The 26,913-nt window shown below is 41.4% G+C and overlaps 1 protein-coding gene across 2 annotated transcripts in view; it reads left to right on the top strand.

Annotated features, from left to right (window-relative positions):
* The window catches only part of REPS2 (RALBP1 associated Eps domain containing 2), a 98,107-nt gene that overhangs the window by 64,386 nt on the left and 6,808 nt on the right, over positions 1 to 26,913 (top strand). For both annotated transcript variants that reach the window (XM_072852743.1, XM_072852734.1), the window contains exons 13-15: positions 1,100 to 1,236; positions 14,630 to 14,694; positions 26,313 to 26,396. In XM_072852743.1, coding sequence (XP_072708844.1) covers positions 1,100 to 1,236; positions 14,630 to 14,694; positions 26,313 to 26,396 — 286 coding nt within the window. The remainder of the gene's footprint in view (positions 1 to 1,099; positions 1,237 to 14,629; positions 14,695 to 26,312; positions 26,397 to 26,913) is intronic.

Here is a 26,913-nt window from a genome sequence, read left to right as displayed (position 1 = left end):
TATAAAACCTTAAGATCCTGGTTCAAAGCTTTACCATTTATTTCAGGGTGGTTGAGTTAGGTCTGATATGGTAAGGCTATGGAATTCAAAACTCTACCAAGACAAAAAATTCAGCATCAGCAGAGGTTTTTGTGTCACATGTAAATTTTGAAGCAATTATGGCTTTCACTCCTGTATTTATTAAAGTTTACATCAGAAATATAGGATCAGCATTGCCAAATGTCTGTCCCGCTGAAGAGCTGTTTTCTAACAACAGCCTTTTTGGCAAAAGAGCGATCCGTTTCCCATTAGTGGGAGTTATTTCTGTTCTACTCAAATGTGGTTTTGGTCTTGCCTGTCATGTGTAATGTGTTACAGTAAGTGTAACATCTCACACTGTCAGTGCTGGTTTTGAACAAAGCTCTTGGTCTTGCAGAAAAACTGGTAACTACAACAGCTGCAAAATATTGGACGCTATTCAGCAAAATCGAATTTCTTAGAAAATTCACTGCATTGGGATTAATGGGTTGTGGAAGGCCCTGGAAAGAGGTACTGAGACATGTATTTGACCAGTGTTGATCACTCTGGAGCCATTCAGTTTTTCTGGATTTTGTGGAATTCGGTGATCATTTGCTGTGAAAAAAAATCATTCTGATAGTTAGAATATTATGAATTACAAAATGTATACTTGCAAGAGGTGGGTTGAAGCTGTACCACTATAGACACTACCCTCACAGTTGGGAAAGGCAACAGAAACTGTAAGGGGGGGTTGAATTTTTACTCAGGTTTATTCAAAATAGTTGCTACAAGTATCCTGTTGACAGTTAAAGTTATGTAAGAAGGCGTGAAGCTGTGATATAAAAGGCTTTAAAAAACACTAGCCCTGTAAGCATGACCCTTGCCTTTCCCCAGGCATGTAGGTCCCTCTGCTGCCAAATAAATCTGTTTTCTTATAAGGGGTAACTTTTAGTCATTCGGGCAAGGAATTTCCACCGTGAACCTGAGTTCTGGTCAGTGTATTTTTAGGTACTATTCACTGTAGTCATTTAAAATGAATTTCTGAAATAATATTCTGAAAAATAAATATTTTCTTCTTTTTTCGTCCCCTGTTCTTCCTTAGGTCTTATTCTAGCACATCAATAGAAGATGCTATGAAAAAGGGAGAAGAGCCCCCTACTCCACCTCCAAGGCCACAAAAATCACATTCCAGAGCTTCCTCTTTGGATCTGAACAAAATATTTCAACAAAACACACCAGGTAAAGTTTGCTTTCTTTCCTCATTTTGAGACCATTTAGGTTGGCTGCATACTTGGCAACTTGATCTGTTTCCACAAATGCTTGGTAGTATGTGCATATGCTCGCCTTTGCTATAGACAGCAATACACTACAGAATAGAAGAAGTTGCACTTTCTTGCATTACATCGCCACTGTGGGGAAAAATCACTGTTGCTGTAATTAAGGTGATTATAATGTTTTCTGGCATGATAATGGGAAGCTTAACATATGGTAGTCTGTCATCACTGACTGTTTATAACTAGTCTGGCTGTTTAGACAATTCTCATCAGTAACTACAATATATTTGATTTTTATTACTGTTTATTTTTTGTAGTTCAGAAGCAGGAAGAAAACCCTTAATGTTTAAACTGGGAGAAAGTGAAATTTGTAGTGTGCAAACATTTTTGATGTTAAAGTCTTCCATATGCGTGGGGGCAATCAGAAACCATTCTTTGGGTAAAAGGGAAGGGTAATTTCTTTTGACACGGGTGCATGTTGAAGGGAGAGAAAGAAAATGTAGAATAGTAGCTGGAGTGAACTGAAAGAAGACGGCTCTCCAGTGCGTTAGTGTTTGAGTGTTCCTTTTGCCTTGCCCAGTGAGCGGTGGAAAGAGGAGCTGCTTGTTCAGGGCAGCAGTCACCCAGCATCGCTGTGCTTTAGCGGTGTCCTTGAACCAGACCAGAGCTTTATGCAGTGCACACCAATCATCTGACTCAAGGCCTAGGTTAAATATGGTCATGTTTATGCTTCAGAAGAAAGCCAAGATTTAACTGTGTCAAGGAATGTTTTAACTGGGCTCTCTAATGTGGTTGTTGGAGTAGAAAAGAAAGAGTTTCACCTTTTGCTATATGGGACTTTTTTTTGTGCAAACACCAGACAGAATTCAAGAGTCCTGCTATGTGTGCTGAACCCTGAAACTCAATAGGAATAAACATTTTATTTTTTTTCTGCCTTACACAGAGAAGCAATTCCTGATCTTTGACTGTGGTTCCTGTTCAGGGATGTGTTGCCTCCAATTTTGATTTCATTATACATCAAAATAAAACCCCAAACAGAGCCAAGTACACATTTTCTAAGGCAGCAAATCCTCTCAGAATCCAGATAAAAAGTATAACTGGAAGGAAGTAAACTTGGATTTAAGTTTCTCTTGGAACACAAATGAAAGGAGAATGTAAATTCTCAAAGAAGTCTTTCTGTGAAGGAAAAGTAACATCTTGCTTTTGAAATGGGTCATTCTGAAAGTCACCATTGCTTTTGAAGTAACATAATGATTTCTTCTGGCCAACTTAACAAACTAAGTGTTACAGTGAGTGCAGGAAAGGATGACTCGTCCTATCAATACTTTTTGGAGGGTTTCCTTACTGGAAATGGGGCAATTAAGTAAGGATAGGCAGTTGATTGCTTGCAAAAAAAGAAAGCACTTTGGTCACCCTAAAACTGTTCTTCATATTTGGTTCAAATTTATGGCTATTTATAGTTGGAACAAAAATGGGCTCTAGGTTGACAAAACCCGAAGTATAGTGTGCTACCAAATTGCAGAAATGTGGAAGGTCTCCCAGAGGTTCAGCTTCCTCCTGTACCTGTAGGGTATTGGCCTGTCATTTTTTGCTCTCTTGGATGTCCCCTGATGGCAATGCTAAATATTTGTGTGGTCATCTCCCTCTAATGGAGCTGTTCTGTTTTGTGTCAAAAATGTAAATACCCATTGGGAAAGAATACGGAGGAATTTGTAGCTTTGAAGGATTCAAGGAAGAACTTGTTAGGCCACCCTGAAGAAGGGTTCCAGTTCAAATAAATCTGTGTCATCAGAAGGAGGGGATTAAATCAACCCATCCCAGCGCGCCCAAGTACCATGGTGCATTTACCTTGCTCTGCTTTGAAGTAAAGTGTCTGTGTTGGAAGTCATATTTTCAGTCCTTCGTTCTATGACGAAACATGTGCATGCTCTTTCCTATCATTAAGCCCTGAATAGTTGTCATTCTGCAACATCCTATTGATAATGTGGTTTTATACAGCTGCTTTCTTTTCTTCCACTTCTCTTGTTTTTATCACCTCACTTGTTTCATCCTTTATTTTAATCCTTTTCCTTACTGATCTTGCTTCTCAGTAGAAATTCCAGTCTCACCATTTTTGGATATTTTTCATCTAGTGACAGTTCTTCCTCAGGGAGTGGTCACTGTTTCAGAGCCAAACTCTTTACCGAGGTGCACTTTGCACTTTCTGAAAAGGCAATTTGTAGGAAGACAGAGGGATTGAGCACTGTCACCTTAAACCAAAGAGCCTCGCTGAAAAGAAAGTGTGTGTGCGTGTTTGTGTGAAGTGAATTGTACACAGTTGTATAATAACGAGCTGTATTCTTATTTCTGCTGACAGTATAAAAAGTGAAGTTGGAATAGTTTCCATCTGCCATCGGAAGATACAGTTACAGATTTACAATATAGATGACGTAGTGGCAATGTACTATTTAGGTTTCTTGGCTATTGGGGTAATACAGCCTGGCATAAATATCGAACCTGATGTGTGTCTGTCCAGAGGTCAGTTGATTACTTTCTGTCCTAATGTACTCTCGACTGAATTTTTGCTTTACGTTTTCTCCCTGCCTTCCTTCCTTCCTAGGTTTTCAAAAACAGTCTCATTGTCACAACTGAACCACAAAAATTCGCTGGAATGACCATCCCTTCTAGCACCACTATATTGCCTAGTGTCGGTACAGAAAACCAGACTGTAAAATCGACCATTTTAATAGCTTTCAGGGTATATCCAACATTATTAGAATAATCCCATTTTGGTACATTAGTTTTTGTCCTACTAATTCTTATTCAGACATAATTCTGATTTGGGGAGTTTGGTGGGTAATCTGCTCCTACACCTGCAAAGGAGTGCTCAGTAGTATTGAGTTTTATTTTCAGTTCCTCGTTGGTCATGTTGATCTATAGGTATCACTTCTTTAATTGTAAAGCAATCAGTGGTTTGGACTGGTTTTTTGTTTATTTCATTTTTAAAGGGCAGAAAAAGAAAAATCTCTTTTCTTCAAGTAACTTCAGCCAAAGACTGTGGCAGATCCTTGTAGCAGGCACTGGGTTTTTTTGGGGGGGTGTTTTGGTTGTTTTTCATTTACTGCTGCTATATCATGTTTGACACCATCTTATGATGCCCCTCTCCTGGCAAGTATACACAGAGAACATTTGTCCCTGATGGCTGGAATGTCCAGCAATGCATTAGCCACAGAAACTGTGCTTTAAAATTGTTGAATTGGGACATAACTGCACTTGAAGGAGGAGCCTTCATTCATACTCCATAGCTGCACTCTTCTGGGATGCTGTAACTAGAGCTACCCAGGAAAAACATAAAAAAACCCAAGAGAACTTATTGAAGGACCCCACCTTCTGAAAAGTCCATATGTGAATTTCTGTTAAGAGATGTTAAGAGACAGAAATCTCTTCTGTTTTTTTTTAATCACGTAGTCTTTATGTTAGCATCTGAGAAGAATTCAGTACTGCTGGATTCTCAATGTATTTCTTTTTGTTGAATATATAACCCCTGGCATTTAGCCTACATACATATTAAAGAAAATACTTGGCTAGGTTTTATGTTTTCCTGGAAAGACAACAGCAGGCTTTAAGCAGAAACACAAATGTCAGTTTAAATGCATACATGACCTGGTTTACATCTTCATTTCTTCTCTAGCCCACTGTCTAGTCAAATACAAGCCAAGAGCTCCCAGAGTAAGACCTGATAGCCTGTGGTCCGCAAAGCTTTCCTGCACTGTTCACAAAGTTTTCTTGCAGAATTAGTTGCTTTCTGGGGCTCCTCGTGCTCCCTTCCATCTGTCCTGCCATCTGGGTGAGGGAGCAGGTATTGAGGGGGCCAAAATCACTGCAGCTCAGAGCCTGGTGGTCCTGCAGCAAGATCCCCAGCCACCTTTTACCCCAAACAGCAACAGTAAGCTAGGGTCTGCCTTGGGGTAACTCTGGACTGGAGCAAGTCTCAGCTTAAATATTAAAACCCAAAAATGCGTCCAGTGTCTTCTGGCGTTTTGCTCGGTTACGTTTTCTACCCATGACAACTACTAAAGAATTTACTTCTGGGCAATTATGGGCAGTGACAGCAGTCTGGGTCTTGTTAGATTGATACAGATGCCTCTGAAGTACATTTTATTTCCCATTTAGTTTAATTTCTAAATGGCATAACTTCTTTTAATTAACAGTTCTGTTGAGCAAAGGATACTTGTTTGGAAAAGGGAATTTTCTTTAATGAAACCACAAAATTGTCATAAACAGTGTAGCTTCATGTTGATATGGAAGCAGATTGAATATCTCTGTGTAATTAATCAAAACAGCCATATAACTATTTTCAAATGAATTTCTGACTGAAGGTTTTCGGCACTCATTTGCTTTTGAAACTCGCCTCCTACTGTGGCTGTCCCTGCAGTGAAGAACGCGTGGAATGCAGGCACCATTTCTTATGTCGGCTTGTAAGCAAATACTCACTGTAACCTGGATTCGCTCCTTCGGGGATGCGGGTTTCAGCCAGCGGCATGGGGCTAGTATTTTTGGGTTTTTTCTCCCTTTTAAAATGTAAGGCGTTAAGTATCACGCTTGGTAAGGGGGAAACACAACTAGCATTTTATTGTAAGTGCAGTGTTTTCTGTTAGGGATGATGTTTTCCTAACTGCAGTCAGATCTGTAACCTCTACTTATCTCTGCTGGGCTAGTGATGGCTGCCAAACAAGAATACATCCTCTCTGCTCTAAATGTAGTGTTCACAGAAAAGGAACAAGGGAACAGGTTTATTGGTGTGCATCAGCATTCCTGTAAGTGATACAAATGTGTCCCCACATCACTTCTGTATTCCTTCATATACACGTTTCCCACACAGTTTACAGTGGTACTTTTATCATAAGATGCAGTCAGTACAGACTTCTTTCTGCACCCTTTCATTTTTGTTAGTGCTAGAGGAAGACTGGTGTTCAGCATTACATTTTATCCTCTTTTTCAGACCTTTGAAGAAGACTCTTTGTTAATTCCTTTTCTTGATCAAACCTTCATTACTTCATTCAGTTAGCACAACCTTTCCTTGAATGTACAGGCTTGGTGGGTTTTATTTGCCCAGTGTGGAGATTTCTGAATAGTAAGTGTGTTGAGATGTCTTTGGTTTTTCATATTTGCCCAACCACAGCTGAATTTTATGTATTTCTGAATGTTTTCAGTCCATGTATCAAATAAAACAGTTCTGTAATTGTGTAGGAAAGAGGATTTGGAGAATTAAAATGATTGTTGCTCCGTTGTCATACATATTTTGATACAAAGAGGTCCAAATAGTTACCCTAACACTATTTCCAGCTGTTTTCAGCAATCTGTTTTCAGCTACATCGTATTTTTAGCTTAGTGAGCCAAATGCAGGTGACTTTCCCTTTTGGGTACATGGAACTGGGTACTAAAAAACCTGCCAAATTTAACCTAGATAAGTATGATTACTGCATTATCTTCTGTATTCTTTTATGCTTAATTGTATTTGCTAGGAAATACCTGTATCTATTGAGATTAGCTCTTTGCAAGTCCTAGTTACTAAAGGTAAGCTTTTAAAGGGTTATGCAGGAGGTTGTTTGTGTTACCATAAGTACAGATTTTTCAGCTAACTTTTTGGTTCAAAGCCGAAGTGACAAGGGGAACCTAGAATAGTAATGTCCTTTTTTATGCTGAATGTAGATCACGGTTAATTTAATTAAGTAGTTAATTTTCGGGACCCCTTCCTCTCATTGCTCTTGTATTGGTCGTGATTTAGTAAAATCCAGCTACTTTCTTGGGTAATAGGGCTGGATTTTAGTCATGCTGTAGTACTATGCTGTCTTGCATGTTACTGTGTTGTGTTTGTTAATCAGACCAAAACATTAAATTAGGAAAATGACAATTCTGAAGGACCTTTATTTTAGAATAGCGATAAAGGCAAATACCATCAGCAAAATATGCCGTTTCACTGAATGTCATTTGCATGGTATACAAGAACTCTAACATTGCCAGCTTCGTCGAGTTAAGAGTGCAGAGTTAAGTTAATATCTTTAGTTGTAAGGGTTGTAACAACAATTGCTATTTAAATTAAAAACGTCTTTTATGCATAAACCATAGAGAACACAAAATTGAGTTGCTGTTCGTACTCTTCTCCAGCACTGTATCACTTCAATGAAAATACTGTGAAATGCTTTCTTAACATATATGTTGCAAAAACATGTTTTGAAGCAAAGAATAGATTTTGTTCTTTTGGGACTCGGCTCCTGATCTGTTACTGGAGCTGCTGTTTTCTTCTAGTCCTGTTCTGCTTCAGAATATATGTGATCACTGAACTGAGCTTATTCTGAATAAAATATGAATGTCTTCCCTCTGATTTGAATGGAAGAGTTTTACGCCTCTCAGCCTTTTAGAATTTTTTATGAAGGATTTATGTGTTTACAACTATGTAACTTATTTCTTTGCTGACCTGGACAAGGACATAATTAAGGTTGAATAGGCTGGAGAAAATAGTGAGGATGTAAATGGATGAATGGTTATTACATGATAGGAATCTGATGGGGTAACTTATTTCTGTGTTTTTAGATTTTTAAATTTTTATGTCTATCTCTAAGGGCTGAGACCAGAGAGTACTTGGGTGCAAACTGGGGTAAATCTTACCAGCCTTTCAGTGTAACTGTTTCTTGATAATTTGTGTAAATGGAACTTCTTTTAAATTATTTTTTTCCCATTTTTCTCATCTTACCTCTTGTCTTTCTGGGATTGAGGCATGGTTTACAGTCTGTTTTTATTCTGTTGCGGGTTGTTAAAAATGAGATTTTAATCCAAAAACCCCTTTCTACTGAAAATTGTTGAGGTTGAAATGTTCTCGACTGGCCCTACCAGCCCCACTGACCTATTTTCATGACCCCATGTGGGTTACTGTGTCCCGTGAAAAAATGTTGGTCCATCATAGAATAGCTTTACAGGTTAAACAAGAGAGGATCTTCTATTTCTCATGCAGAACAGAGGGACAAGTTGCCTCCCTTGTGGGGGAGACCCTGGAGATGCAGATGTGCTCAAGAAGTGTCTGAGCGGCAAGTGGGACTGGAGGGGTGGTGGGTGGTAGCTCCTTGCTCTTCCCGGCTCCCGTGTGCCTGCTCAGAGTCGATCTGTGTTGGAAATGGGCACAGGTGGCAAGTGCCGGAGCCTCCAGCACTCCCACCGGGATCTCCAGAGGTGAGAAGCTCTGGCAACATGGATCTGTGGGAGGTAGGTGGAGGGACCGTGCCTCCCTGTGGGTGGAGAATGAAGCTAAACGTGAAGTGAGAGGGAACAAAGTCATGAATAGCTTCGTTTAAGGGAGGAGGGAGAAACAGTCCCCAAACAGAAATACACAGAAAAGGAAGGGGTAGAGAAAACAGTAGCTAGAAAATGGAATGGTTTAGGGAAAATTAGGGACAGAAAGTTAAAAATACAGCTGTTGTGGATATATGACACAAAACAGAAAACAGGTGTTTAAAAAAAAAATCTGGTTTACAGCTTTTACATAAAACATGCTGCATTTCATGGATAGGGTGTTAAAAAAAGACATAATAAAAACCACCTTTAATAGTGTCTTGCTTGTTTGATTTGAAAGTGACCCGTCAAATATGTAAGCACACCGATGTCCTAAATGAAGTCACACCTGCGAGCTTATAGTGCAGAAGCATTAAATGCTTAAGGTCTGGCTGTATCTCTTCCTAATCTCTTGAAAATTACTTGGATAATTTTCCATGCAGTCGAGGTAGGACTGGTGTTCTGTATGATTAGCACATGAAACACACTTCTGAGTGTGTCTGTGACATCAGGTGTGTGTATCACTCGCTGGGACGCAGGAAGCTTTGCTGCTGAGCGGGTTCCCAGAAATCACTGTGCAAAGAGAGGTTATTCTGGCGATGCTTTCTACAGTCTTTCTACAAACCTGATAACAAAATTAATATCAGGACTCTCAAATCTTTTTCCGCGTTGCTATTACCTTCTGAGGAGACATTAGTAAGAATTATTGAAACAGATCCCTAGATAAATAGGTATTTTACAACCACCTTACTAGAATCCTTCATTAAATTTACATTCCTGGCTACAGCTTTAAAAATTTTTTTTTTTTCATGTTTCAACTCTCTGCAGACATAGTAGTGAGAATTAAGAAATCGGATATCTTGAAAAACAGTTATTTCACAATCACTTTACTAGCACTGTTGTCAGGAATGTAAATAAATGAAGGAGTGCAGAGAACGGTATTATGGGATATCCAAGTACCAATTTCAGTGAACAAGAAGGGAAGTTTTGTAAGACGGAGGTAAACAGAAATCAGCTTAGACACAGAACTTTCCTGTGGTTTGCCTTTGGCAACAGAAGCAGGAAAAGTATCTCAAAAAACTCTCCAAAATAGTGTCAGAGTGGAAGGGTGAAAATGCCGGCTTCCCAAACTACTTAAGGAACCGAAGCCTTGGGTAGTTTGGGGAACTGGAGAATGATTCACTCTGTTGGCTTATCTTTTGCAGATCCTTTGCTTCCTGATAAAATGAATTGGTTGAGCTTTTGTTAAACCTGACCTGGGAGCTAAGCACGCTGAAGCAGCGGGTACTGATGTAAATCTGCCGTGCAACCAGCCTCTCCCTTGATCCAACAGTGCTGTAGCATCCACTTGAAAAATACCAAACACATCAGCCAGACTCTACCGAGGAACCCTATCAGAGTTTTCTCCCAGTTTGAGTCCCTGGATGGTCCCCACCCAATTGCAGAAGGGGCGGTAGTGGTGGTGGGTGGGGAAGCGGAACAGAAGCAAGAACCTGGATTTAGGCCATGTGGATCCAGGTCAGCCTGGATTTAGGCTGGCTTTGGTTAGGGCTGCACCCTTTGTGCAAGCTGAGCAACACAGGCCTCTCTCTCCCTGTGGGAACGGTGACCGAAATAAGAGGAGCAACCAAACTCTGGGTGCCCTTTTGATCACGGGATGAAAGGTGTGTAGGGTTTTGGCGTAAGATGAGGTCAGCCTCCTTTGGTGTAGGTGGTGTCTAGTTTCACTTTGGCTAGAAAGGTACAAAATGGCCCTGGACCCAGGAAAACCACCCTCTTTCAGGACACTGCTTCTGAAGGTGTTCGATTCAGATGAGGAGGAGGAGTACATTTTTTTTTTTACCCAACAGCTCTAGCTTGTCTGAGGTGATACCCAAGGTAAAGCGATAGACATATAAAACCAAGAAGGAAGACAGCTGTAAAGAACGGAAATGAAATTAAGTACTTGACATGGAAATGTTTCAGGAAATGTAATTTTATATGCTGCTGTTCTATTATTAATTAATTTTAAAAAATAGCATGCACCCAGCAGCCCAGTGTATTATGGCAGTTTTCTTCAATACTAAGAAACAAGAGGACAGGTGACTATCATTGGGTGAGAGAGGTGCAGCACATTGCTCTTACAGGTTGCTCTAAAGGATCCCAAGGGCCCAAATTTATTCCACCCCAATTTTGGCATCCTCCCCTGCTGCTGTGTGTGGTGAGCTAAAGACCTACTTCCCATAGGTTTGACTGGATTATGATAATTTTATGTTTTTCCTTGGTATCCTCTTCCTAGATCAAATAAGTCAAGTAAAGGAGCTACTTGGATGGTCACCATGATTGATATTTTTCAGTACTGTGGGTAATGAAAGTGCTGAAGATTTGTGTTGTCTGCTAGGGAGGCTGGAGGCAGCGCGGCATGGCCAGATAGGATGGCATGGCCTGTTCTCAGAGTGTAGCATTACAGCCTGGTGTTTGTTTTAAAATACTGATCTAGCTTCAGATTGGAAAACCTGTTTTTTTATCTAGTGTGGTGTCCTGTTAGTGCTATCAGACCTTTGTAATTGCCAAAGTAGGGCAGAAAAATGGTCCTGGAAGCTTTCCATGCAGATAATCCACCTTAAAGTGTAAACATGCTAAGTAGAGCGCCATGATTTTTTAACTGAAAGCCTTATCACTATTTTTGTGGGAGTAACTAGTGCATAAAAATGCTATCATTTACAGGAATACATGCGATATGGATACTGGATATACTTAAATCTATTTTACTAGTACCGGTATGGCCTTTCCACAGTGCTATCTCTGAGATTTGCTGCACGTTGCTCACCCTGGTGTGAATGCCACCAAGCCGCTCAGTAGCGAGGCGACCTGTGCGAGGCTCGTCCTGCTCCCTCCAGCTCCCTCTGCTTTTGTGCAGGGTGTGAAGACTTGTTTTCAAAGAGCGATGGCATGCAGCTTACCCAGCTCTGGGGTGTGCACCTGCAAATATGACGTTTGTCTGTTTGCTGCTCTGTCCCAGGGTACTTGCTTTCATTTTGGAAAGAGACCTTCCCCTCTATTTGGGTTCGCTTTCAGAGCTAATGTAGTGATGCCATCTCTAACAGCAAGAGACGATCTGTGCGGGGCGGTCTCCCAGGAAGGCAGTCATTCTGGAATAGCCTAATAGTACAAGTCACCTGCTGATACACATAAAAACCTATGAGTATCTGTTAGTATTGCCCTCTTCTAGGGTAGCGACACTAGAGAAGGCTGAAGCATGCAGCATCTATCATTAAACTTTTTTTCATTGCCCTGTGGGGAAAAGAAAGTGAGGGGTTTTTATAAGTTGTTATGAGTCCTCAAAAGTCAGCTAACTTTTGTCTAGCAATTGTGCTCACATAAGCATGATTACCTTCTAACGGGCCGAAGATGTTCTGCAACAGCAGGAATTTTATGAATATTTCATGAGTAGCTTATGTTAGAATTTGCAGGATTAAAAAGAGGAAACTGGGTCAAATGCACATGGTGTAAACATCTAACTTCTTTAATGCTAAATTCATATATGTTGTATTTTGAAAGCTGAAGAAGTGTTTTTTGGGGGGTGGGAGGTTTTGGTGGTTTTGGTTGGGGTTTTTTTTGGGTTTTTTTGTTTGTGGAGGGTTTTTTTGGTTTTTGTTTTTTAATTTGACCATCTTACAGAAAAATTACTTTTCCCTTTGGAATTTTGTGGGCCAAATCCCAGGAGAATTCTGGGGTTTCACAGCGTATGCAACCACTTCAGGAGATGCTTTTCCAGCAAGCCCAGCGCCTTTCTGCATAAAGACTATCCTGCTGCTTTTGTAGGTATATCACTGGGTTTGAAGAATCAGGGAGCAAGGACAGTATGTGTTGTATCCTCTAGAGTTGAACTTGAGGCCAGTTCTCAATGGACGCAGCTCCTGCAGTAAAGCTTTTGAGGGCCTGCTGGAGCATAAGCCAGCACATAGAAAAATGATGAACCCTGGGGGGGCTGCGTACATTTGGGGAAGGGCTGAGGGAGCTGCTGGGGCTGGTGCCTGCCTGCAGCACCGCTGACCCTGGCCCCGTGTGCCCCTTCCCAGGGACCTCCGTGCTCGTGGCAGCAGTGCACTCCGTAGCTTCATGTTTGGGCTGCCAGGGGCTCGTTAGGAAGCGTGCGTGGTCCATGCTCCCCCATGACGTTAGAGCTGTTTGGAGAGCAGAGATGATACCCTCGCAGTGATAATCACTAGTGGTCTTGGGAGGGTAAGGTGCATGCAGGTGTTTTCCATGGAGCGTCGCAGCACAGTTGCCACAAGGTTTCCTGAAGATAAACATGCCACGTTGAGCATACGTACTTGTCCGCTATTACAGTGTGCAGCTGATGGACCTACAGAGTGCTCGTGTTTGAGTTGGATGGTGTTTTCAAATATTGTTATTAGCTGTAATTGCCAAAGCCACTGCCAGTGCTCAAATAAATGAAATAATAACCTGAAGTTCACACTAAAGGAAAGGAAGGTTTCTTACTCCAATGTTCCTTTCTAAAGATTAGTTGCACAGAAGAGACGGAGAGTGTAGTGATGGCATCATGCTGGTATTGCAGTGGCCTTGTAAACAGAACTAATTGAACTCGAGAAAGGATCCTAATGACCATATTTTTCAAATCTCTCTTAACCTGTAGGTGGTGGTTAGTGGTTAGTAGGTGTGTTAGTGGCTCCCTTGCTTAACTTAAGTTGGGTTTTAATTGTTCTTCCTCTCTCCTTGGCACTGTGTGCAGTGATATCAGGCTTCATTTGATTCAAGAGATGATGATACAGAAGATGTAAAAAACCCCAATGTATTATAAGCCTCTCTGGAGCTGTATATAGTCAATATGACTGTTCTCAATGTTTTCACCTACACATTTTTACTCTCATGTCAATGTTGTCCTTAATGGTTAATATCTTTTGTCTTTGTATTTTCAATCATGTAGACATTTTTAGACTTGGTGTATAAAATATGTAAATGGCTAAGCTGTAACAGGGCTCGTAATGGTCTTTGTGGCTTTTAAAAATATGCATGGAAATAAAAAGTGTATAACTGTAATTGCTTGCTTAGCATTATTGTGGTAAAAGGCATTTTGAAGTTTAATATTGTTGAGGTTTTTTGCTATACAAATAACCACCAGTGCAAGATGGACTGTCCGATATCTTTGCCAGTGCAAGCGCTGAGCGCTTAGTGTGACAGGAGCCTGGGGAGGGTAACCCACGTAAGGACTCCCACCAGTCCTGGTTGGTGTCTCTGTGCTAGCCTAGTCCTCCTCTCTGCAGCTGCCTTTGGAAGCTATCATCTGTCTTGTAGTTTTGTCCCGTGATGGGTTTTAGGTATTTTAGGGGAACTGAGAAATACAGTGGCTGGACCTACGTGATTGTTACCCTCCCTTTGTGCTGGCTTAAACTAAAAGTTGACGTTGCATTATGTTAAAGGGGCCTCAACTGACCATTAGGGTTTGTCTTCCTCCCCTTATTTTTCCTCCTCCCTCCAAATTACCTCCAATGAGTAATAACATGCAAATACAAAACATAAAGCCAAAGAAACGGATTTCTTTTTGGTTCGTTTAAGCTTTTGTCCTATTAATTCCATGGCAGATGTTTTCTTTTTAAGGCTGCACACCATCACACAGTGTGCTTTATCTGGAATTAACACTAATGTCTACATTGGATGCTAAAGCATCACTTTTAAAAAAGGCAATAATGTTAATGACAAAGAGCAAAGTCCCAAGGACAAGTAGACCCTGTTTCTGGGGTTCTTTAACTAGAATTGGATTGTGTTAGCTACAGCTTTTGTGGCTGACTGGCTTCCATCTCTGCTTTTTATCATAACATTGTGGGTTTTTACAGCAATTAATCACTGCTTATTCACTACTCATGAAGTCATTTCAAACAGGGTTTGCTCCATAAAGATCAAGTTTGGTTTCTGTTATTAAAATGTTGAATACTGCCTCTTCACTAGGAATTATCATGGAAATTAATTCTGGTTTTATTTGGAATTAAATTAATGTGGTTTTGTCTGTTGTTTTTTGTTTGTTTTTTTTTTCTTCTTTTTTCACTGTTCAGCTGTGAGGTCTGGCTGGCTGCCCCCACCACCGCCTGCACTGCCCCCTCGACCTTCTGTATCTCAGGTATGGACAAAGGGTTTAGCACTTTGCTGTGTATTATTCACTTATTTATGTTACTGTTGCAGTGGTTAGCACAAGTTGGCTTGGATGTGGCAGTTGTTCTTGCTTCCAAGTTAATGTAAATCTGCAGTTTGCTCTGCAGTTCCATACATGTCCTTCTTCATTGGTCTGTCTAGCCGCTGTGTTGCAATGTCAAATTAAAGACTAATTCAATCTCTTTGTAGTGGAGCTGACATGCACCCACTAGACAAAACTGTAAATTAAAGGCTAGTAAGGCTAGTCTACTAATAAGAGTTTCATGCCTGAAAGGCATGGGCTTGATACCTGCTATTTGCCTCTCAAGCTTCAAATGCTCAGAGGGCATCTGCTGAGGGAGCCACGGCATGAAAGAGTGTATGTCACCCATGGGTTTAAAAAATAATGCTGAAAGGAAGCGAATGCCATGTTAGTTATGTTATTAAGTTTCAAACTATTACTGGCATGCTTTTGTTTTGCTTTCTGGATGGGTTTTTGTTTGTTTGTTTTTAGAGCATCGCACAGCCGCAGCACAATGCAAATTGACTATATTGTGTATCTGCATCCAGATACTTCTTCATGTTTTAGGAAATGATGGAGGATCAGTGTCTTGTTCTTTTTATGTTGTTGCCTCTGTTAAGTCTTAGGCAGCAGTATGCTTCATATGTTACTCCTTTAGGTGAGGTGTATAATGGAAAACAAGTCTACAGGGGAGCTAACAGCCCATTACGTATAAAAACTTGGTGAGGCACCTTCATTGGGCCAGAAACAGTCCTCCCTTGAGTTTTGGATCTACTTTTAAGAGTCTGCTGTTGAACACCTCCTGCTGCCCAGTGCTTAGGATAGAAATGATAAAAGGCTTGTAGCCACCCCCAGATCGTTGTGCTCTTCCTCTCCCCAGCCCTTTTTAGCACCTGAGTGCAGCTCGTTTCTACCTTGAGGACTGTAGAGCCTTCTGCTTTGAGCTTGCGTGCTTCCTCCGAGTCGCAGTGGCTTTAGCCACGCTGCTCACACCACATGCTCCTTAGTGCAGCCATCACGTTCCTGCTTTGTCTAACGCTGCCCGGAGAGCAGTGTTTCCCTCTGGCTTCTCCCCATCCCGCAGCGCAGCTCCCTGCCTTGTGCCTGCCTGCAGCAGCTGCTGCTGCAGCCCTCGCCGGCCCTCCTGCCGCTGCTTGGACTTGCCACAGTGCGCCAGCTCCATGCACTGCAAGCCCTCTCGCTGCCATCAGGAAAAGCAGTAACTATAACAAATCCTGTTCCTGGGGAGAAGAAAACCATTGTTTTCAAGCAAGGTTCTGCTAATTTTTCATTTTCTTGTCCTGTGATAGATTTGCGTTTCCTTAGCAGGGCATTGAGGAGGGACGTTAGTTTATGCATGGCCAGCAGCTTCCTTACCACATCATAAATACTGAACCAACTGCTCATCCTACACTGGGCCATGCAGAATATAGGACCTTTCTAAAATGATAAACACAAGAAGATTCTCATGTGAAATTCTTGATCCAGTCCTCTCCAATACAAAAGTCTGTTTTCTGAAAGAAAGAAAAAAAGTGGCTTCTGTGTCTGCTCAGTAATGAATATATAGCTGATGCTTTGCTTACATGCATCACTTACATTCACTTAATTTATTTCTGATGATTTTTAAAGCTATTTAATCAAATATCAAAATATTTTTGTTCTGACATCTAGCAAAAATGTACATAAAAACAGTTAGTGAAAACATAATAAACTTCACGCTCATCACATCCTGTTTATTTTTTCTCCAAGCGTGCCTTTCTGTGATAAAGGTAACAGACAGTAGGGAAGTATGTGTGGTGGGGTCAGAATTCAGCTGGGCTGACCCTTACGAATAGCATGTAAGCAATAGTAACCGTATGGATTACATTAGTCCAGTGGGGCCCTTGATTTAAAGACCACGAAGGAGTTGGAAGGAGGGATCTGCTTTCAAAACCAAGGCAGGGTCAAGAACTGAAGAAAAGCCATGATACTGAAATGACACATTCAGCTTTTTCCTGTTTCAGGATTTACCAAACACTTCTTAAATTTCTGTCTTAACTTATTTTTCAACAATGTTATTGAAAATCCTTTTTTATTGCCGTAACATTTTGCTGTATGCCTGCAGTTAAGCAATGTGAATGACAAATGTAGCTTGGAAATGAAGCGAGCCCCACATATTTCAGGTGGCTGCGCACCATGTAAGTATGCTCATGGCGTGATTATTTTGGCTCAGCTTTGGAAATCAGTCAATGGAGGAGGGGAGGGAAATAATTTCTTCTGAGGACTACAGTTTTCTATGGATGGCTGAGAAGCAGCCTGGACCGGCTGGCTCTTTAGAGTGAGATTAAAGGGCTCATGGGATGTAAAGGCCAAAGTGCATAAAAGAGAGGTATCGAGGGGTAGGTATTACATTTCAGCGGAGCAGAAGTCCTTCTGTGAGCTTAATCAATAGCAATATAGAAATGGTATCTTGACTGTGGTCCTGGGTTGCTGTTGTTTTTAGTAGAATTTGCTTCAACCTTTAGGAAAACATTATTTTTCCTGTCAGAATCTCCAAGGTAATCAAGCTCAGTAAGTTACTGAAACACTGGTTATTCAGGGTGCGCCAAATGTCTCTAGCCATATCACAACTCTGCCTCCATAGTGCAGCCAGCTGAGTAACGCGGGAGAAGGACTGCATCCCTGGGGGAGTGCAGCACAAGGTAAGGCTTAGAGCTAATACTGCTGTGGCCTTGACTCCAGAGCTCAGCGGATGCACAGGCTTACTGTGAGAGGCTCGAGTCTTGGGATCCTGCGAGGACTTGGCTGGTTTATGGGGAAATACCAGCAGGGCTGGCTTCTCTGCTCTGGGTTGCTGCTGCCAGCCCATGCCGTTCTACGCCTCTGATGGGTAGACACCTTTACGGCTACGGCTGCATCTCCTCTTACCTCTGTGATGGGTTTTAGAGTTGGTGGAGTAACTCTGCATTTCTTTCTTCTTGATGGCCTCTAAAAGGCTATGGTAGCTCCATCTCCTCGGGATCTTTCTCCATTGACGAAGTCAGCATTGTATCGACTTTGTATCAGCCCACAAACTGTACCCAAGTTTTCCTTAGAGCTTTCACCAGACATTTCTCGGATGCACTGGTGCTTTCATCTGAGGTCCCTATGCTGACTGTAAATAAATTTAATAAATAAAGATGGACAGAAGGCAAGTTTACATAATGTGGATACACCATTATCTCCAATTTATGATCTTTTAACCCGAATTCCAACCCATGTGTCTCTGTGCTGCAAGCCATTTTGAATTGATGTTTTCACTAAGACGCTGTGAAATGCAGTATGAAATGCTTTATTAGAATCCTCAATTCATGTTGCTTTCCTATTAAAAAAATAAAGTAATTCAAGTTTTGCCTAAACTCTATAAAGGGTACTTGAAAAGATTATGTATAGAAAGAGGTTTATACAAAGACTAGAGTTTTGTTTTGGATAGGATGTTATTTTGAAGTGTTTTCCTTTTACTACTGTGTATATGCCTGTGTGTAACTTCACTGACACCTTCTGTAACCCCTAGTAGCATGTCTCACACTTAGTAAGTCTGCAGTAGCTGCTTGGATTTAAGCATAATTTTATCTGTATCAGTTTCCCTATTTCTTCAGGCCATAAATATTTAATATGCTGCAAGCTATTGTACAGACTTAGGACACTGGCAATGCCTTACCTCTCTTGCTCACTTCTCATGACATGCTATAGTTATGGCTTTTCCACTCTTTTTTTATTATTGTTTTTTGTGGGTTTTTAAAGTGTTTTCACGTTTTTAGGATTTTTTTTGTCATCTCCATCGTCGTCGTCCCACCCTGAGTGATGGTATGTAGAACAGATAACCTGTAGCTTGTTGAAATACCTACTGTGTTTTTTTCTGGGCTTGTAGAGGACTGCATTCAGTGGCTTGGGTAATTTTTCGTGATCCTGTGTTCCTAACTTAATGGTAAACTTAAGTCATCAAGGAGAAATGGCATAAAGGTGGCCCCAAAACTTTTGTGCGGACCCAGAGCTGTACATAGAAAATTTGTGTAACCTGGAGGCAGTAAGAATCATGTTGGGAAGGCAATGGCATATGTAGCTGATTTGCAGTGACACAGATTTCAGACAGGAAATAACTTTAGGTGCTCATGAATAACACTCCACTGGAACCAAACATGTGTATGCACATCTCATATAAGCCTCTGTTGTTTTTTTTTTTTTAATGGAAAACAAAATAGTACTTTATTACTGTTGGCTTTTAAGCCTACAGAAGTCATTTACCACAGCTGCTTACTGTGGGAGGTTTAGTGGCATATTTATGCTAATAGGAATTACGGATGAATGCTGAAGAGCAAATATAACTTTAGGATTTTATCCAACGTCAGCTCACTATCTGCAACATTGCCCAATTATATCAATGTTCCTTTATTTAAATTACTCTATTTCGGTACCTTCCTGTCCAATAATGAAGGCGTATCTTCAGTTCTGCCCATGCTACATAAGGCGATTTGAAAACAGTGGGACTGGAAGAAAACCCTGTATATCTTGGCTGAAAAAACTGATGTTCCTAGTCTCTTTTCCCAGAGTCTAAATTTTAAGCCTATTAGTTTTGTAAATTCACACTGATTTGTGCAGGACTTCTATTTCTGGAGACCTTGGGACCTGGTTTTCCCACTGGTTCCACACTGGCAGTTTTGACAGGTGCTGAAGAAATCATGGATGAAGGCAAAGTGGTGAAGTGGAGTAGGTAGGCAGCTGTTAATGTTATCAAATTGAAACATCCTGAGTACATTGCAGCTCTGAAGATTAAAATCTCACTGTTATATGAGCTTAGGAGTTAGGCTGTCTTTTTAGTGGCCATCGTTACCATTAGATGTTATTGATTAGGTGAAATCATGGAAACAAAGTGCTGTGAGGGATGATAGGTGGGTCACCCTATCCAGTCACAGGCACCTGGTGTTGTTGGAAAGCAAAGATATTACTCTTTTTAACATATCGAATGTTCCACTCTCCAAATGTTACTCGATACTTCATAATTCCTTGAAGCTTTTTGGCCATTCATCATCCAGAACTGCAAGTGAAAACTGGGACCCAGTTCAAGAAGTTGTCTCTACTAACATGCCTCCATGTTCTGCTGAATCCATGGAGATCCATGAGCATGGGGTACGCTCAGGCTGGGTCTGTGACCGTCAATTACACGTGCCCACGCTGATCTGCGGCGCTGAGGCCAAGAGGTGGGGAAGGGCTCCTGTCCGTCCTGCTGAGACCTCTCAGCCTCCTGAGTGGGGTGGCCAAGTGCAAGCTCCGTGCTGGGAGCTGGTCCGGGGATCCCCCCATGGCCAATGTCTTTGGGTGAAGCCGGGATACATGGAGGATGAGGTAGGGTTTGCTTATCTCTGTTATAGAGTAGTTTGGAGGAAATGTTCAGCCAACTGAGGCACCTTCTTACGCTGTAAAATTATGTGAGGAATTTCAAGTGCTGGCAGGACACCTGGAGCTTTATGGGAAGGAACTTCTTTGTTACAGAAATTAAAAAAAAGAAAGTGAAGATTTTGCTTTTGGCAGGCATGCTATTTGTATACATGATGGTATTCTCCCAGACAACCATTTTATATTAAACCAAAGGAATACCTTTTTTAGCTTGCATTTACAACCACTGTGCAAGAAGAGGGTAGGTTTTTTGATCATCTCCACGGTTTTGGCTGCAGAATGACATATGTTGTATAAGCAGTGCAGTAGGTGCTGAAGAAGCCTGTAACTGTAATAAAACTGAAAGTCTTCTATAACATGAAAGATTTTGCCATCAGCCACTTTAATATAATACAAGTGGATTATCTTCCTGTCATGAAAATGATATATTAAATCTAAAATGGCCAGACAAAATAAATTATGGTTTAAGAAGTGATGGGAAGTAGCACAGTTAAAATTGAATTTGGGAAGTAGTTGATGGATGCTATAAAATCCTTTCTAAAGAGGTTTCTGGGAGAGTGGAAGAAGGGCAAGTATCTTAATTAAAATGTGTTGTAATAATTTTTGAATTTGGCTTCATGTTTATAATAAAAACAACAACAAAAAAAGCTGAGAATCCAATGCCTATATCTTTAGTGGAATGCACAGACCCCTTTCTAGCTTACATTAATCTGGTTTTGTGGAAGTGGAGTATTAAAACAGATTGTTAATGCTTCCATCTGGGTCCTATTCTTTCCTTGCGAATGGGCTGAACATTGCAGCAATTTGTTTGTATTTACTGCCTTTTTCCTCAACCTTATCACCAGCCCTCAGATAGCTCGGGGAAAGAAAAAGCTTATCAAAACTTCAGAGCTGCACAGTGCTGAGAAAGCAGGCAGCGCACTAAGACCCTGGCAGCTTGTTGCATTTGCATCCCTATGGGGTTTCTTTCTGTCTTATCATTTTCAGTTTCTGTAACAAGCAATAAAAAGAATTGATGATTCAGTGTGGGATGCATAAGACTCACAGAAACTGGAATTGAGACATCTTGACTTCTTAGAAATTGGCATTAAGTGCAAAAATATGAATGTTTAGAAAGGAGGAAAATACCTCTTAAATGAACTTACGTAGAGATGATAGAAGATTGCAATGGGCACATACTGAGCGTTAAGCATATTTAGTATCCTACTTTTTCTTACAGATAAGCTGTTCTCAATACTTTTTTGCAAAGCTAAGCAGTGGCACTGTATAGGTAATGATTATGGGCTATTCCAATGAATGCACAGAGATAATTTCACTTCTGTGAGTAGTGCCATTGACTACAATGGGACTATTTCCATGTGTAATGTTAGCCTGGAGCGTAAGTGTGGGCGAGATTGAATTGTGGGAAAGATTGAATATATACTTCACCTCTTGCAAAAAGGCTCTCAGGTAACAGAAATATGAAAGCTCCGCGTAGACCTTCTGTTCTGGAAGATCAGTTACGGATTGTCTTGAAAAGTGGTGTGAAATCTACATATAATCTAGCATCGCAAAGCAAAAGAACTGGAAATGTAAGCAAAGAACCAGTTGTTAAGGTAATGCATTCTCCTATAGTTATGAAAATCTTTCATCTGAGGCTTTCAAAGCACTTCGTCCTTAAGTGAGCATTACATATTCTTTTAGGAAGGTACTGTTAAGTATCGTCACATGGAGCAGTGAGGAGATTATGAATGGCTGGTCAAGGATCATGCAATGAAATAATGAGCATTTGCGATTCCTAATGCTCTCCTTAATGATGCGGAATTATCTGTCCTAATGCTCAATATTGGCCGTAGGCCACAGGTTGGTCTCTGGCCGTGGCTGTTGTACAGAAACTTTGTGGGCCAGTTTTATTTGCCGCCTGGAAGAATGAGGAGGGTATGGCTATTCCTAGAAAATATGAGACTCTGCTGGGGAAAAAAGAGATACTGCCAGTTAATAACTGGACTTTGGTCTTTGCAAAGAGAAGCTCTTCAGGAGATTTGGAATAGGACACTGTCTTGCTCTTTTCTGTGGTCACTTTCTCTTCTTCCCAAAATCAAGATACTCTCAGGCCTGGTCTGCAAACTCTTTTGCACTGCTGGTAGCTCACATGAGCAGGATTTTCTTTGCCCAACTACTATAACCCTGGATGTGGACCCAGCCATACCAGCACAGCAGCAGTTCCTATGTCAGTAGCTTACTCCATTCTGTGGACATGAATGAGGTGCACTTTTAAACACTTTTACACTCCTGTAATTGAATTTTCCTTTGGAAGACCGTATTGCATAATGTATAATCTCTCAGTCTTATAAACCGATGGCGAAGAATTTTAAACCCTAATATAATGGTGAGAAGTTTCCAAGATGTGGGAAAACTTTAAGACATTTATTGCTGTGATGGAGGGAGGCAGTTTATTGCTGTGTTTCTGAATGAGAAGTGAGTTGCCCAAAGACTGTACTAAGCATGGGATAAAACTATGAAGAACTGAAGGGAACCCACCTCAGCTGCTCCTGATGGATCACCTTTTGCTTACGCTCTGCTATAGGAGCTTGGACTGGAGTACCTCGGAGCCAGTCTCACTCTGCCCATGACCAGAAGGCTACAGGGACTAGCTTTTACCCCACATCTAAATCAGTGAAGGGAAGGAAATCTGTGAAGAATCCCTCTGCCAAAAGAAAAAGCAGGAGTTATTTTTCCTTTAAAATCCATGTGGGGCCGGTGTGGGGAGACATCAGCTTGCAAATGTGTTTGTAAAGCCTCTCAGGCCTTGCCTAGAGGACTTCGTTGGGTTAGCTGAATCAGCAAACCTTCTTTGCATTGGTGCACATTGCAGTTAAACAAAAGATTTTTGCCTGGGTTAAATGCTGTCAGTCCCTGAACAAAATCCCCTGCAACAGCATACCGATTTTTTTACGCTTGGGCGCTTGTGTCGGAGGCACATCACTCTGAGGAATGGAGATCTTTCGTAGAGGAGAACTTGTAGCTCTGCTGGCAGATCGTTAATGTGTAGACCTGGCTTCTGCTTGAGAGGGAAAGAGCTGAGGCTTACGCTGCAGGCTCAGTCTGCAGGCTCTGAGTAACGCGGACAGCTATGTTTTGGTACTCTCCTCTAAGCAAAACGCTCCGAAATGGCCTGTCCCACATGCCACTAGGTGGCACTTTAGGGACATGCCAGTCACTTGGTTTTATTCCTCATGCATGAGCTGCATCACCAGAACTAGTTCTTTTTTTTTTTTCCCCCCTTTTTTTTCTTCTTTTGGTTAGATGTAACTATTTATTTATTTTTACCACCTGCCTGCTCCAGCCAGTCCCTGCCCTGCTGGCTGCTGAGCTTTGCCATCCTCACGTCCTGGCAGCCAGGGAGGAGTGGCCAGCCCAGTGGCCCAACCTCACCCAGCGGGGCCGCAGCCCTGCAGCACAGCGGTTGCCACAGCTGTTAGGCTGACGGCCACATCACAGCACTCAGCTAGTAAAAAATGTATCTTGCATCAGTAGGAACTGTGATACCGAACTGTTGGACATTTTGAAATCTTATCCTTTTTGGCATCAGCACTCCAATTTATATTCGCTTCCACCAGAACACAAAGTTTACTCTTTTTTGCCTTTTCAGTTCCCTTCAGTTTAAAATATTATTCTCCTGCAATGAGACCATTAAAAAAAAAGGGAGGGGGAGGTTTTAGTTTTTCTGCAAAATTTTGGGGTTTTTTATTTATTTTCTCTCCCCTCCACTTGTCCCTTATCTTACGGTGATTTCCATTTTCCTGCTTATTTGCAATTGACATTGTAGAGTACCAGTCTATTTAGTTACTTCTACACTGTTTGAACACATTAGTTCTCGAAAAGCTGCATTTTATCTATACATAAATAACATGGGGTTGGTCTCCTTTCTTTTTCATTCTGTGGAATAAGTGACTGTATTCTTGCTTCGGATACAAGGTTTAACTTCGACTCCAACAAAAGTGTGAGCACGAGAAACTGCCTGCCTGGCCAGGTTAGGGGGGTATCTAGTGCTCCCTGTCCAAGAAAGGTCACTAAGAGCTGGCTTTTGTATATCTCTGTCATTGCTCAGTGTTGTGCAGCAAAGCTGGAGTTTACAATATATGTATTACGTGGCTCTCTGAAAGCTTGTGTTTACTCTTGCTGTCCCTAAATGAATGATTTGTCAAAGTGACGTGATTTGGTCCCAAATTTATCGTGTGGCTCTGCTGGGTATTTGGACTTTGCTATCCCCAAATCATTCATGAAGGCCGCATGGACTTTGCCAGGCTACTGTTACCAGTGCTTAGAGCCTTCATTTCTTTGAAATATGTAAGAAGTGGTTGTAGAAATCAGGGACATGAGGGGCTATTCAGCTTGCTGATAAAAACATGCTCTGTTGCATTAAATGCACTTTTAAAGGTCTTTGGTTTTTGTAGACAGAAAAAAAAGATTGCTTTTTCCATTTCACACTCCTGTTTTTACCAGGAATCTACCTTTAAAGAAGCAGCTCTTCAGTCAATCAGAAGCTTTCCAGAATTGAAATGTTAGTATCAAATAGTTATTAAAATACAAATATTTAAGATACTAATATTCAAATAATACTGGAAAATTACAGGGCGAGTTTGGGTTGGTTTTTTTTTTGGGGGGGGGGGGGGTGGTGGTGGTGGGGTGGTGTTTAACCATCAGATAACACTGCAGATGTAGCACACTTAGAAGGGGAGGGAGACAGACTTTGTCAGCCAAGACACCTTTTCCTCCTCTCGAGGGGAATTTCACATGCGTTTTAAAAAAAGATGACAGATCTCCCTCCTCTGTGCACATGTTCAACACCGTACTGCTGGAGAACAGCAGTAACGTGACAGAAGCGCGTTTCCCCTGCAGCTTTCTGTACAGCTCTTATTGTGTATGTTATGAAAGAAATGAAAGTGGTACGAAAAAGTCCCTCCTTTTTAAATATACCAAATTCTGTGCTTTCTGTTGTTTTTATGTAACTTACAGTTAAGCACTGGGAAACTTGTGACTGCTACAGAGCTTGATGGAGCTATGCAGAAACCTCTTGGCAACAGTGAATTAGGTCCTTCAGTGTGCGACAGGTTATTATGATTATTATTATTACGGCTAAAATCCTGGCCCCTTTAAAGTTTGAGGTTTGCCTTGAACTTGGTTTTAAATGCAAGCTTTCACCAGTGTAGAAACAAGCCTTTTTTGAGGAGAGAGCCGGTGGCGGGTTGCCTCTCCTGCCTGGGGGCCGTTGTCAGCCTGGCTCCCACCTGGCATAAGATGGGAAAGAGAAGAGGCCATCTGCCCAGTGCCAAGAGCCCTCAACCTCCCCGCTCCTGCCTGCCTTCCCCGTCTTTGAGAGCCAGCCCATACCTTCTGGACAGAAAACAGCCGGCACCGTGTTTATACCATGTTTGCGGCAGCGTGCCCAGGGACCAGCAGCTCCAAATCCTGCTGCGGTGCTGTGCCCTGTCCTGGTGAAGCCGAGCGAAAGATGCTGGAAGATTTCAGGAAAGGCGAAGCAAGGGATTAACCCTCTGTTTTAACTTGCTGCTCGGTCAGATGTGCTGGGGGGAGTGTGTTTTGTTTTGCCCGAGTGTAGACCTGTGTGATGAGTGTTCAGCTCGGTCTCTGTTTGAAACGTGAGAAGGGAGGAGGGAAGAAGACTTACTTGGCTTCTTTTATGACTTTGTTTTCAGTAACTTCACTGGAATTTTTGGTATAATTCAGACTTTCTCACTCCAGCCTTGCAAACTTCAAAGACAGAGGCTTACTCCAATGAATTTTCATCAGTTTCAGGAGATGATAAGGTGACAGGGCGCAACCAAGATCTTTCTAGCTTTTATCCAGCCCCTTAGTCTTTCTCTGAGTATGTAGGCCATAAGGGTAACTAAGAAGAAATTCTGGGTACTAGGTATTTACATTCAGAGACATGGTTCCTAACGCTTTTCTCTTGTTTTCCTAGCACAACAAAATGCAGGAAAATGGTTTCATTAAAAATCTGCGAAAGACATATGTCATCCATTAGGCTGTCACCCTGGATCTCTGTTTCTCCTACTGTTGAATTGTTAAAGTAACTTTTCTTCTGTGTATGCCGTTTCCTTTCATTGACTTTATTGTATGTGACTGCTAGTCGTTTTCTGGGTGTAGCAATGACTGATTTGTTGTTGCAGACAGAGCAAGTATCTGAGGTTGAATTACATCCTCAGATGAACAGACCCCCGTCGCAGGCAGAAGAAAACAGTTCAGCAAAAAAGGTGAGCCCTGCACTTGTACCATTCTGGAGTGATTTGCCTTCATCAACAACTGTGGTTGTTTTAAGTTTTAAAGCAATTAAATGGATGGTTAGGGTTACGTTTTTACATGTTTACCTTCTCTGGAGGTCAAGACGCTAGAGAGAACCAGGATCGCGTGTGACATCAGCTCAGATAAATCATTAAGAAAGCTCTTAGTACATATATCGATGCACGTGCTTTAAGAGAGGCAGCTTGCCATTGCTTTCAAATCAATAGGGGCTTGTGGAGCCTTAGGGAAGACAAAAAAGAGTTGCTTTGTGCTGACCCCTGACTCGCTGTAATTCTTCCAAATTGTGACGCACTTCTTGTGCTTTCAGTTATTGAGGATTCAGTTTTGATGTAACCACACTTGTTTGTTAGAGGTGAGAATCTGCTACTAAATGTACATAGACTGGGAGAGATTAGCTCAACATGTGCAGTTTCTAATATGTTTTTTTATGAACGTATCATTTGTATAAAGTAAGCACTGAAATTGCAA

This window comes from Ciconia boyciana, chromosome 1 (assembly GCF_034638445.1).
Source record: "Ciconia boyciana chromosome 1, ASM3463844v1, whole genome shotgun sequence".
Taxonomy (NCBI): Eukaryota; Metazoa; Chordata; class Aves; order Ciconiiformes; family Ciconiidae; genus Ciconia; species Ciconia boyciana.
Note: the sequence above shows the minus strand (reverse complement) of the source record. Positions and strands in the feature narration are given on the sequence as shown.